The sequence below is a fragment of the Coregonus clupeaformis genome, chromosome 31, assembly GCF_020615455.1.
Source record: "Coregonus clupeaformis isolate EN_2021a chromosome 31, ASM2061545v1, whole genome shotgun sequence".
NCBI classification, from domain to species: Eukaryota; Metazoa; Chordata; class Actinopteri; order Salmoniformes; family Salmonidae; genus Coregonus; species Coregonus clupeaformis.
In genome coordinates this window covers 14,279,725-14,293,156 of record NC_059222.1, presented here as the reverse complement: position 1 = coordinate 14,293,156, position 13,432 = coordinate 14,279,725, and the positions used below count along the sequence as shown (strand labels likewise).

The 13,432-nt window shown below is 42.8% G+C and overlaps 3 protein-coding genes across 6 annotated transcripts in view; all 3 read left to right on the top strand.

Annotated features, from left to right (window-relative positions):
• Positions 1-3,207, top strand: part of LOC121547595 (rho GTPase-activating protein 12) — a 34,197-nt gene extending 30,990 nt beyond the window's left edge. For all 3 annotated transcript variants that reach the window (XM_041858943.2, XM_041858942.2, XM_041858944.2), the window contains 7 exons: positions 101-209; positions 352-480; positions 688-786; positions 920-997; positions 1,154-1,285; positions 1,564-1,669; positions 1,891-3,207. In XM_041858943.2, coding sequence (XP_041714877.1) covers positions 101-209; positions 352-480; positions 688-786; positions 920-997; positions 1,154-1,285; positions 1,564-1,669; positions 1,891-2,068 — 831 coding nt within the window. In that variant the 3' untranslated portion in view covers positions 2,069-3,207. The remainder of the gene's footprint in view (positions 1-100; positions 210-351; positions 481-687; positions 787-919; positions 998-1,153; positions 1,286-1,563; positions 1,670-1,890) is intronic.
• A 799-nt stretch (positions 3,208-4,006) lies between these two features.
• Positions 4,007-7,195, top strand: vps25 (vacuolar protein sorting 25 homolog). The gene is made up of 6 exons (XM_041858941.1): positions 4,007-4,112; positions 4,677-4,822; positions 5,519-5,572; positions 5,653-5,741; positions 5,972-6,047; positions 6,153-7,195. Exons 1-6 carry the CDS (start codon positions 4,066-4,068, stop codon positions 6,263-6,265), a joined length of 525 nt encoding a protein of 174 aa, XP_041714875.1. The 5' UTR covers positions 4,007-4,065; the 3' UTR covers positions 6,266-7,195.
• Positions 7,196-8,890: 1,695 nt separating this feature from the next.
• The window catches only part of wnk4a (WNK lysine deficient protein kinase 4a), a 76,859-nt gene continuing 72,317 nt past the window's right edge, over positions 8,891-13,432 (top strand). Inside the window, exons 1-2 of one of the 2 annotated variants that reach the window (XM_045209789.1) lie at positions 8,891-8,980; positions 9,275-9,950. In XM_045209789.1, coding sequence (XP_045065724.1) covers positions 9,306-9,950 — 645 coding nt within the window. In that variant the 5' untranslated portion in view covers positions 8,891-8,980; positions 9,275-9,305. Of the gene's footprint in view, positions 8,981-9,155; positions 9,951-13,432 lie in introns of those variants that run through there. The other variant, XM_045209790.1, reaches the window with a different exon arrangement.

Genomic DNA, 13,432 nt, shown 5'->3' with positions numbered 1-13,432 from the left:
AATAAAAATAAGAAAAACTCCCTGATCAAGGTCAATTTAGGATGGTTAACTTAATGGCTGCTGGTTCAAACATCATGCATGTTAGCCAATGACATTGCAGGACCAGGATCACCACCAATCTGAGGAGGAGGACGGGGACATCAGTGAGAAGTCCTCCGGTACAGACAGGGGTGACAGGTCACCAGGCGCCCTGGACAAGAGGAGGATGTGTAAGTTCTCCCAAGTGCACTATTCCTGCTCCAAATAGCAGACGTTTCAGCTGCAATAGCCTCCACCAGGTCAAATTGCTCATGTTTCGTGACTGTTTAACCCCCTTCTCCTCGTCTTCCTCCTTGACTTCCTCCTCCCCAGCTTCCAGACCGAGCACGGCCACCTCCTCTGGGGGAGAGACGGATCAGAAGAAGGTTCGTACCAAGCTGATCAAGTTCCTCCTGAAACGACCCACGCTGCAGTCCGTCAAGGAGAAGGGTTACATCCGAGGTGGGCACATAGGGTCTTCATTCCTACAATGCTGCACATGCCTAACTTGCTCCAAATCAGGCTACATTACATTTACTGTCAGGATTTGTCACGACTATGTGATTTGAATGAGTCAATAAAGTTTGTACAAATCTTCTGTTGTTGTGGTTGTGATACGGGTCAACATTGTATATACTGTACACTAACATCCATCATCCTTCCACTCAGACAATGTGTTTGGCTGTCATCTGGCTGCACTGTGTGCCCAGGAGAAAACTACAATCCCAAGCTTTGTGGAGAAATGTATCCGAGCAGTGGAAAAGAGAGGTAATGATTAGTAATCACAGTGATGATGATTATGTTTTATGCCAGCAATAACATTGTAATAGCAGTGTATTACTCAGCACAGTATATACGGTAATAGATTGACCCCAATGCTGATGTGTGTTTGGCTTCACAGGTCTGGACATGGATGGACTCTACAGAGTCAGTGGGAACCTAGCTGTCATTCAGAAACTACGCTTCAAGGCAGATCATGGTAATGCCCATCTCTTTACCTTCTGTATGCACGTATGTGTGTGTATGCATTTGTGTGTGTGTGTGTGTGTGCGTGCGTGTGGCGTCTGTGTCTATATTTGTGTGTGTGTGTGTCTTGTTCTTTGACTGTGTTGTGTGATGTGATTCTGTTCCACAGAGGAACTGGACCTGGAGGATGGCCAGTGGGAGGATATCCACGTCATCACAGGGGCTCTGAAGCTTTTCTTCAGGGAGCTTCCGGAACCCCTCTTCCCCTTCAGCCACTTCAGCCACTTCATCCAGGCCATAAGTAAGCAGCAGGCCAGACGCCGTGGCCCCACAATGTCACCTCAAGTTCCTCACTCAGTGTAGAATAGCCTGAAACTGTGTTAAGTATTGGCCCCACAATGGCACCTCCGTTTTCTTAACCAGTGTAGCACTGTGTTATGCTATTACTTCACTATCAAGGAAGGACAAATCATGTTTACCACCCCACTTACCTTTTTATGAAGTATTGGAGATTATAACACACTTGTGCCCTTGAATCTATACATTAGTGTAACATTTATTGTTCTGTCTTGTTTTCAGGAGCTGTTGATTACAACCTCAAAGTGTCTTACATGCGAGAGCTGGTGGAATCTCTCCCTCGGCCAAACCATGACACCATGGAACTCCTCTTCAGCCATTTACGCAAGTATGTCTTTCACACTCACATGTTTCCTGTGTTTCAAATGGTACCCTATTTGCTATTTAGAGGACTGTTTTTGACCAGAGCCCTATTGTAATGATGATATTATGATAACTGATTATATTCTGCTTCTCTCACTCTCTCTCACTCTCTCTCTCTCTCTCTCTCTCACTCACTCACTCACTCACACTCTCTCTCTCTCTCTCTCTCTCCATCCTCTCTCTCAGAGTGATAAACTATGGAGAAGAAAACCGTATGACTGTGCAGAACGTGGCTATCGTCTTCGGTCCCACGCTGCTCCGGCCAGAGATGGAGTCAGCCAACATCGCCATGCACATGGTTTTCCAGAACCAGATAGTGGAGCTAGTCCTCAACGAATACGAATACATCTTCCATTCCAGTTGAAACAATCATAAGCCTCTGTCAGTCAGAGGTCAGGGGTCAATTTAAGCAATATTGCAGGAGGAGAAAAACCACACACTCACAACCGGACAGAGGGTGCGTCCAAATAATCTCTCCTTCTTTCTGAAGTGTGCACTCATTCAATACTCCCCACAAATGTAAAAGCATTGGATTGGTGTAGGCATGGGCTAGAGGGAGTTTACATATAGGCCTACCAGTCATGTCCTTTCAAATCATGAAGGGAAGTGAACAAGTGCACACTTCAGGAGAAAGGAGAGATTATTGGGAGGCAACCATAGAGGAGCTGCTTGCATTAGGCCTATTTGAAGGCGATGTCAAATATTTGCACGGCAGTTATTCTAATATCTTAGTTGGATAATCATTAGCCAATTCAGATTGTTCTCTGAATTTCTGCCACTTCACTGCATTCCTTATTATGTGAAATAGCATTCCCCCTTATGGCATCACTTATGTACAATCTCAAAATGTTTTTGTTGCTATAGGCCTTCTTTGAAATCTTTCTTTCATGTAAAAATGTAACATCACAATAACATGATTTTATCTTAACACCCCAATCCTCAAGGCAACCTGAAGATGCTTTGATACTTTGTTTTAACAAACCCTTTTAGATGCATTTTAAAGATTACACCTAAATGTTTAAAGGTTAATTACATTTTTATCTGATGTTACTGTATATCATGTTTCTGAACAGCTCAGAAGTCCTGTGTTATGCTAATGTGTCTTATTCAGTCAATGTACATTATGTAAGTGTAATATAGAAATATATAAAATATGTACTACCAACAACCTGCTGTGAATCCCTTGTACAGCCTCTCTAGATTTGTTACTGGATAATGAGATACCACCTTTTTTAAATAGGCACATTTAATGTTAATTAAACAAATCCTCATTGTAAATGAACACACAGAATGATAATGACATATGGCTATACTATTTCAATAAGTTTGTTAGCATTAATAGAGTTGGAAAAGGCCAGACCTAAATGAATAGACAGTTGTGAGAAGCATAACATTTTTTTTGTTTGTTCTGTACATAGAAATAGATAGCATATTTATGCTGTAAATTACTGAACATGCACGTGTTCCTTTAATAAAATTACTTTGTAAAAACATGGCACCTAACATGACTCACTGCTTTCTCAACATTTATTGTTTCAAATTGTTAAATATATAAAATAATTTATCCCAACCCTTATCCATTCATGTGATAGATGGGTGTGAAACATAGAGAAAGATAGAGGCCTCTAGTGGCCAAAAGGCTGTTTTAGCATGGGCAGCGCTATTGAGGGCTTCCACCATTTTAATGTAGTCAACTGGGTGGGACTTCCAACTTCATTGGCTGATCCCTCCTGGTGACCCTGTTGGAGTCATGTCCAACCGAGTCATCAGGAGTGATCAGCCAATCGTGAAGAAGAAAATGTACTATTTCAAAATGGATATGCCCATGCATCACAGACACTATAATCAAAGACAGTACAGTATGAAGATAGGCTAAAATTGCTTCTCAAATGGAAAACCCCTATCACACTTGTAGGCGATGTCATGCGTAGAAACATGTCATCGGGCCTAATGGTCGTCTCGCGCTGAACTGCGCAAGTGCAGGCCGTCAAATCAAAGGCACTCCTTTGTTATAAAGTCATTTTTGAAGAAAATGAAAACGTGTCAGTTTGTCACTTTCACAAGGTTGGAGTCGAACAACTTAAGACATTGGCTCGAATCTAGGTTGTGCCTTTAGATTTCGAGAAAATTAAGAACTAAGGAAGAATGTTTCACTTCTCTATCCCCAAACCCCACCATGGTCTGCTTTGAAAGCGTTCCCGGAAGTCTCGCGATGTTGTGCCTCTGGGTTTAGAAACTATAATGCCACAGATACAATGAGTCCTCTATCTATCTCTATGGTGTGATATGGTTTTCTAGGAGGGAACGATTTAGAGGTTGTATTTACTTCCGGGTGTCAGCTTGTGTTTACATCATTTTGCAATGAGTTTTGAGTGGCCCTGGCAATATAATTTTCCTCCGTTTTTTACGTAAGTTAACAAAAATGAGATACCCAGGTATAAAAACATATTGTATTGCTTGGAGTTTGCAAATTGTTGACCTACTTTTAAAATAATGCTAGTTGACGCTAGCTAGCTAGCGATGTGGATCAGCTAACGTTAGCGTTAGCCACAAGCAAGGAGAACATATTTTGTGTCAGCAAACATCGAAACAAGATTCGATACAATGAATGATAGCAATGGCAATGATTTTCTCAACATGTAGCTAGCTAGATAGATAGCCATTCGTATTGACGTTGTATCTACTTAGTTTATCATTATAGCTAGCTAGTTAGCTAACGTTATGATGTATTGCAATCTGTTGCTAGCTACTGTAAATTGTCTTGAAATTACATTCAATTTGCTAACTTGCACAAATACTGTATGATATGGTTGTGTTCCCAGCTAATGTTTATGATTATTATTCACCTCTCTCTGAAACTAAATGAAACTTGGATAACCGTTAGTGAGTGATTAGCTAGTTACCTACTTCTAGCTCTTGACTTACAGGTACATGTCAATCAATATAAGTTGGTGCAATGATGTGGTTGACAGGTTACAGCCCAATGTTGACACCAGACAGAAACAGCTTGCAGCATGGTGCTCCCTTGCTCTGTCCTACTGCCGCCATCACAAGCTCTACACTCTGGACGTCATGGAAGCCCAAGAGAGCCCAGTGTTCAACCACAAGAATATCGATAGTATCCTTTTATCTATCATGTTCTGAGATTCACTTACTGACACGCATGTCATAGATCTAACCAAACCAAAGAAATCACAGGAGGCCATCTGGCTCTACTGTCCTGTTATTTGTTGTTGGATAGCAGCATACCACCCTGCATCCCACTGGTGGCTTGCCTCTGAAGCTAAGCAGAGTTGGTCCTGGTCGGTCCCTGGATGGGAGACCAGATGCCAGTAGGAGGCTCTCTTTCTCTGGTTTAAGAAAAATATCCCAATGCCCCAGGGTAGTAATTGTGGACATTGACCTACAAATAATATCCCAGGTCAGTGATTGGGGACATTGCCCTGTGTAGGGTGCTGTCTTTCGGATGGGATGTTAAACAGGTGTCCTGACTCTCTGTGGTCACTAAAGATCCCATGGCACTTATTGTAAGAGTAGGGGTGTTAACCCCGGTGTCCTGGCTAAATTCCCAATCTAGCCCTCATGGCCACCTAATCAAACCCCAGCTTCCAATTGGCACATTCATCCCCCCTCCTCTCCCTTGTAACTATTCCCCAGGTCGTTGCTATGAATGAGAATGTGTTCTCAGTCAACTTACCTGGTAAAATAAGGGATAAATAAATAAGACTTTGAGGCTAGGGAAATGTAATAAGGATGTTCTCTGAAATTATACCCACTGAATGTTTCACCTCAGAAACCTTAACTGATCTTTCAGGAAAACTATCAACGGATGCCATACTAATTGTTTTTGAGGAATTAAGGAAAAAAGGTAACAGGGCTGCTTTTATTGAAGGATGGATTCTGATACTTATTCTGACACTAACAATAATTTAACGATATTGTTTGCAGGGAACCTGGAATGGTTAGACAAGAACAAGACACGGTGTCTAGTCATGTGGAGGAGGCCAGAGGAATGGGGGAAACTGATTTACCAGTGGGTGAGTAGGTCTGCTATAGGCCCTGATCTAAAGTAATGCACTATATAGGGAATAGGGTGCCATTTGGGATGTACATTGTTAGAAGAATACTGCAATATAGCATCATTATAGAAGATATGCTGTAGCCTAGTAGATTTCCAGCAAGTAATAGTCTAAATCCTGGTGTTATCCGTACTCTGTTGATACTTCTTGATGAAAGGAGTTCATGTTCCCTCTCCCTATCATTTCAGGTCTCTAAAAACGGTATGGCCAATACAGTGTTTACGCTCTATGAGCTCGCCAACGGTGACGACACAGAAAGCGAAGGTAGCATTTCTATCTATTCATCAGTACCTAAAGACATCTGTACTATTTCATACCTTCGGTTGAGCTGTACAGCAAAAGTAATTAGATGTAACCCATTTCCCACAGAATTCCATGGGCTGGAGGACTGGATGCTGATTCGTTCTCTGCAGGCCCTGCAGATGGACGGCAAGGCAGAGGTCATCACCATGGACGACGGGAAGGGGGTCAAGTTCTTCTGAAGAGGCATTGCATTGTGGGATTGATCAAGTGCTCAACTCAGACTGGGAACCTTTATCCTTATAGGCTGTGAGAGTACTGCTAGCCTGGTCTCAGATCTGTTTGGGCTGTCCTGCCAACTCCCTGTGGTCATTTGCGTGACACAGGAGGTGGCAAGACAGTGCAAACAGATCTGGGAGCAGGTTAATGAAGGTTCTGCTGTTTAAAAGGCTATTATTTGCACCTCAGCACCCAATCCATGTGGTTGATGATAGTAATTGTCATTCTTTGGTTTAGGAAGTTGCCTTTTTTGGTTCACCCAAGTTAAAAGCATTTTCTTATTGGAAGGGAACCAATCTTGCTAGTAAATTCCATCTGCAGGAGCAGTTTAGGAGGTGACTTTATTTTGACTTCTGTTGTAGTCCCTTGGGATGTTTGATGTGGGCAGGTGTTGTCCGTCAGACATGCAACAAATAATTTAGGGGAGCCAGTCCTATACACGTATGCGTCTAGGTATTCTTAGAGAGAGACTTTCCCCACGATCTGAATCTTTCCCTTACTATTTTCTTCTGTTTTGTATTTATAACTCGTTTTTATTCTTACCCTCCTGGTTAATAACAAGTCTACTTGCAGCGATTAGGTGTGGTGGTGGTATGGACTTCTGCTCCCCCTTCTGTATTGCTGTTCTTCTTTACCACCAGAGATCCCAGTCAAGACACCCTGGAGACGTTTGGGGAGTTTGAAAACCCCCTGGAAGAGGAAACACATGGGAGTAATGTAATCCTGGTTTAATTCAGCTGTAATAATGGTGATGGATGTCTCATGTACAGACTGACTGCTGTAAACCCTTAGTACAGAACCTGTGACACTCCTGTACACTGTCGCTGTATTCTATTCAACCTCCTTTTTTTACCAATGGAATCCTGTAAGAAAATAAATGGGAGAGAAACGTTGTCCTACTTGCAGTTATGATTGAGGACAATTCTGTACATGCCAAGGTCTAATTTGAGCTATTACAAGTGCCAATCATTTTTGTATATAAAATGAAAATGTCAATAGTGGCAATGTGTATTACAGTATCTCTGCTCAGGGGAGCTTGGATTAATTATTTGTATTATAGTGCCCCCTAGTGTCAAAAGATAAATAGTTACATGTTTACTACACCTTTATGAATGGGAACAAGTCTTATATCGGAAAGAACATTGCAACTTCTAATATTTAGTTAAAGTAATACTAAAGGTTGTGTTTGAGACTGACTGACCTACAAATAGTAATGAGGGGTTATTTATGATGCACAGTGATTTGTAGATCAGAGTTAGTCGGCAGTCGCCTGCAATGTTGAACAAGCCCAAAGACTAGGTAACCAAGCTATTGCAAGCAAGATATCGCCTACACAACCATGTTGCTACTAATTTCCCAGGAATTACTAGACAGACATGTTGACTGGGCTGTTACTGTGGTGACCTACTTATTACAGTCACCAGCTGGGTTGGAGGAGGACTTCACAAATTAGCTGACAGTTCACACACTATCCATGTGGTATGTCTCCATAGGCTTGGTCCTTGGTGCAGCTGAGCTGAGGGAGTCTTGTTGTGTGTGTTTGCTGATAACTCCCTGTAGAGCGTGTCTGTGTGACAGGTGTGGCTAACTGTGGCCTTGGTGATAACAAGTGTCTTGTTTCAGCCTATGTTAGTCAAGCTCCCTTTACAGGCTATCACTTATTCTGTCTCTCTCCCACTCTGTACTCTCATCATGGCTCACAGTGTTTTGTCTGCATCCATAATGGCCCGTATTCTCTATATAGTGGTGCTCTGGTCAAAAGTAGTGCACTATAGGAAATAGACTGCTGTTTGGGACACAGCCCATAACTCTGACTTTCTTTCACTGAATAAGGACAACTACATGAGGGAAGAATGAGTTGCCAGAAGCATGTTGTGCCCTCTCACATTCATGCATTCCTTATTTAAATAGAGTTCAAACAAAGCTGATGAATACATAATTGGTCATATGAGCTATCAGTTTGATACAGTTTGTAACAAAAACCACAACAACCTTAACAGAATAACACATCTTGTAATTTTCCCAGTACACACTGTCTGTGCCTATGTGGTGGACTGTGGGAGCCTGTGAGGGCATGGCACAAATCCAGATAATCCAAGTCATGTTTCCTGTAGGGAGCTAATTAAAGTAGCAGCTAGAGAGAGCTAAGGTTTGGGGTCAGTTAGGAATTTCTGAATTTAATTCAATTCAAACTGTGTTTACTTGACAAATGTCTTAAAATGGCTATATATAACAGATTTATAGGATCTCTGTTTTTGGGGTCTTCTCTTGTTTAGCCTAACCTCTTAAATGTACATAGACAGAGATACCAGTCTTGTAATTGACGTGCTTACTGCCCACTTCTCCTAATTCAGAACAATAAAATTGTGTTATCAACTATTCCAAAGGAAATAAGTTATATACACAGGAAAGGACTTACATTTCATGAAGTCAGTTATTTGAGAAGAGGATCTTGTCCAGGTAGACTACAGAAGACTGTCTATGGGGGCGGGGGGTTGGGAGCGCGCGGCTCTGTGAGCGCACGAGCCGCACAACCCTCTTGATAGAGACAGCGGTTTTGCCTTCTTTACTAGAGATACGGTTGACAACTCACACGTACAAGAGAAATGGACGGTCCCGTTAACCCGGATTATCTGAGAAGTATTATGTGAATTTCACGAATTTGAACACATTTTGAGGTAGGCTATTTCAATTGATAATCGTTTATTTTTTGTCAGTAGCCTATATATTTTATATTGTCTTGCAAACTAGGTGCAACAAGTTATTTTTACCGGTCGTGTAGCCTACTAGGCTACGTGCCATGTTAGTTTTACCATTATTTTCCACAATTAGGCTAATGTCTAGAAAGTTTTAACTAGGCTACAATGTAAAATAGCATCAATTGCTGAAAGACATGTAAAATAGCATGATGTCTTAGTAAAGTAACGGCCTGGTTTAATTTTCTTATTTCTGGTTTAAAAATATATATTTAGATCCTCACAAATAGGAATAAGAACCGCTACAATGTCACAAGTTGAGGTTGGACGCGGCTTCCCAAGCCTCTCCGTCGACCTAAACGATGACTGCTTATCTGGCCGAGTCCCGTCGATGCCATTGACCTACAATTTGGGGACCAGGAGAAACTCTTATGGGCTTCACAAAATTAACATGGACATTGACCCACAACTATATGGCGGGGCGCTTTCAAAGGCTCTGTCCTGGTCAGCGGAGAATATTTTAACGTTAACCGAGGCCAGAGTAGAGGAGGACGACGACAAAACGGATACTCCGCCGGCGTCTCCATCTCCCGTCTCCAGCCCGGGCGCGAGCATCACCGGCAGCACGCCCCCCTGTACCCAAGTCTCGGACCCCGTCACCCCGCTGGACAACAACTGGAGCTCGGTCCCGAGCCCCAACACACAAGATGCCAGCTCGGACTCAGACAATGAGCTTGTTCAAAATAAACCACACAAAGTGTTGTCACGCAGTCCGTATGAAACCAAATGTGAACAGGAGGAGAGGGAGGACATTGAGACCAAAGCTGTGGCCACCTCACCTGATGGAAGATACCTGAAATTCAACATTGAGATTGGGAGGGGATCGTTCAAGACCGTTTATAAAGGACTGGACACAGAGACTACTGTGGAAGTGGCATGGTGCGAGCTGCAGGTGAGTGACGGACATTTTATTGTCAAACAGCAAATTCCACAGTGTTAAATTAACACTGAAAGCAGGGCCGGCTCCAGGCATAAGCGCTTAGGGCCCCAGGTGCCTAACCCCCCCACCCAAAATAATAATAGTAATACTTTTTAATAAAAAATTTTTACTCAGTCGGGTTCTCAATTTACTGTTGAGAATTACAATAGTAGAATACATAAGGTGCAAGTTAGAAATTAGGTTTTGCTTCAGCAATTTTTCACTTGTTATGTTAGTCACTGACAGTCACTCAATTAGCCATGTCAGTTAACCATTTTTAGATTGGTAAATTAGTTTAACCAGCTATCTAAACTTGTAGTAATCAAGGCCGAATACCGACCGGTCACGCAGGGCACGTGCCCAGGGGCCCTGACCTCCATGGGGCCCCCATAGATGTTTTTATTCACTCTCACTCAGATATAATTAACATGGCATAAATCATGGCAAAATGTGTAGAATTGCAGGAAATTAGCTGTAAAACAGAATTTTTCTCTCTCAGCCTCATGGAACAATGAGTAGAATAGCAGGAGATTTTATATAAAATTGGAAAAGATTTTCTCCGCCCCATGGCAAAATGTGTACAATTGAAGGAAATGTACTTTAAAACATACATTTTTACTTTAAAACGTACATGAAAGCTATTATCCCTTATTGATGTCACCTGTTAAATCCACTTCAATCAGTGTAGATGAAGGGGAAGAGACAGGTTAAAGAAGGATTTTTAAGCCTTGAGACAATTGAGACATGGATTGTGTATGTGTGCCATTCAGAGGGTGAATGGGCAAGACAAAATATTTAAGTGCCTTTGAACGGGATATTGTAGTAGGTGTCAGGCGCAACGGTTTGAGTGTGTCAAGAACTGCAACGCTGCTGGATTTTTCACACTCAACAGTTTCCCGTGTGTATCAAGAATGGTCCACTACACAAAGGACATCCAGCCAACTTGACACAACTGTGGGAAGCATTGGAGTCAACATGGGCCAGCAGCCCTGTGGAATGCTTTCGACACCTTGTAGAGTCCATGCCCCAACGAATTGAGGCTGTTCTGAGGGCAAAAGGGGGTGCAACTCAATATTAGGAAGGTGTTCCTAGTGCTTTGTACACTCAGTGTATGTACACATTTACTGGCTCTCTGTGCTTAGGCTGCTACTAGGGCACTATGGCAGCTACTGTATATGCAACAACCATGTCTCTGTCACTAACAAATACAGTCATGGGTGGTAACTCTACAATTCACTCAAAAGGCAAGGCACTCTGGGAAATAAGGCTTTACACCACGCAGTGTGTTAATTTAACACTTTCCAGTGTCTATATGGGTCCACACTTTAATAGTTAATTAAAAACTTTCACTGTTGATTTAACACTGGATAATTTGCTGTGCATGAAACAAAGGTGATCATGATGTCATCAGACCTTTTTTATCGTGGTGTATTGCTAATATGATAAAACCTAGTTTCTTTAAATCTATTGGCACCATAAAAGTTTATCCTTGATTAATTTTGTGCATGTGATGTATGGGGTTAGGGATAATTAGCTTGATCATTGCTGACACCAGCTGCTTCTGTCTTGGTGACAGTGGACCAGGTGGGACATAGACACCTCAGAGTCCTAGGCCTATACGTTCTCTCTTCACTTTAGAATAGGCCTAATTCATACTCCATAGGCATACACTCTCAGTACACAAACCCCCACCAACTCATGTGTCTCACTGTGGTGAAAGCTTCAGTCCAAAGCATTCTGTGAAGTTGGTTGTAATCCATATTCTGTGTGACTTTGAGCTGGCTCCTGTGGGTCAGCGCCACTCTTGCATATCAACCTGTCAACGGTCTGCTGCTCCAACTGAGCCAGTCTGCCTGCCTGCCTGTCTGCGTATCTGCCTGCCTGTCTGCCTGCCGTGATTCCCTCTAAGCTGTGTTTTCATTAACAACCAGTGACACCAGCACACCAGCTCCCTGCCTCTCTCTTGCTCAGCCTCGCTCACATGTGAACTAGGAACTGAGGCAGGCTAACTACCGAAAGTCACAGATGACGAATTCTTCTCTCTCTCAACCACAAATCCTCAATCCCACAAGAGACCCCTACTGACTGACTGACTGCTATTAGATTATTCACTCACTGTTATGTAAGAATCATTTGTATTGAGGGTCCTTTTATGGTGTCTGTCTGAACCCCTCCACACACACACTTCTTGAAAGGGTAGCGTTGTGAGCAGTTCCTCCATTGCTAGAGTTGTTATGAGTGACATCATCCAAGTATCCCACCATAGGATTAGCTCACTTGCCACAGGTATAACTAATACTATAAACTCTGGGATTAGGTGAGTCAGTGAGGGCGATTTCACTTCCCAGTTCACACCATCCCCTCCCTCCCAGTCTGTTTTAAAACCCTATTATGATGACTTTCAGAACCGGCTGTCTGTCAGTTTAATACAACACGGCATGCAGCTCCCCAACAGCTTGGGTAGCAGCAGTCAGAGCCAATGATAGAGATATGCTCCGCTCTGGTAGCAGCTAGCTAAAGCTTCCAGTGTGGTGGCTAGCTGAGTCAAGGATTTAAAGGTGTATTCTTAAGTCCTTTATTAACTCTTACCGTACTGCCTTATGTTGAGCGGAAGTGGGTAAGGGAAGACTTCTTATAGGGAAAAGTTGTGGCCCACCTTTACCTCAGCTGAATGTTCCTTTATTTTAAATTGAGAGACAGAGGGGGGCTACCGAGTCATCTTGGTACTACTCCCAAGTATTGTGGTAAATCAAGTCTTTGAAAACTTTGTTTGTATAGAAATGCATGCCGGCCAGGTGTTGTTTATGTTTGAAACACAACCCATAAAAATAGATCTCCCACTGAGGAGGAGAGTGGTGGCTACAGAGCTACAGAGCCCCAGGCATAGTGAGCAGTAGCCAGGACACAGTCTGATCTCCCCCAGGAGGCAAAGGTCCAGGAGCCAAGGTGGGCATCCAAAATGGCACCCTATTCCCTATGTAGTGCACTATAAAGGGAAAAGGGTGCCATTTGGGATGTACTGTAGACAAGGGATTTTTACCTGATTCTTATTCCCCTCACTTCACCTACTCAGAATAGTTTAGTTTATTTTGGTTTAGAGGCCAGTATATTACCTGACTTACTCTGGCTAGCTGCCATGTTCAGTTGTTCACAGTGGTTCGATTTGGTTTCTCCGCTCTCTCTTTATACAGGAGGGAGGCTTTAGCGGGGTTAAGGCCCCTAATCACCTCTAATGAGCTTTAAAGGTGGCCGTTGTTGGTGTGGTTACCACTAAGTTAGACTTACCTCAGGGGGAAGCTACCTTAATTGCTCCGCCTCTTAGTACTGCTTTGGTTTGATCAGTATCTCCCATCATCTTCCTTCTCCAATGGCTACTCAGCAGAGGCAAATCATTGACAGCCCCAAAAAAACAGTCAGATGACAGTTAGTGGCAACGGCTGACAGAAAGCAGGAAA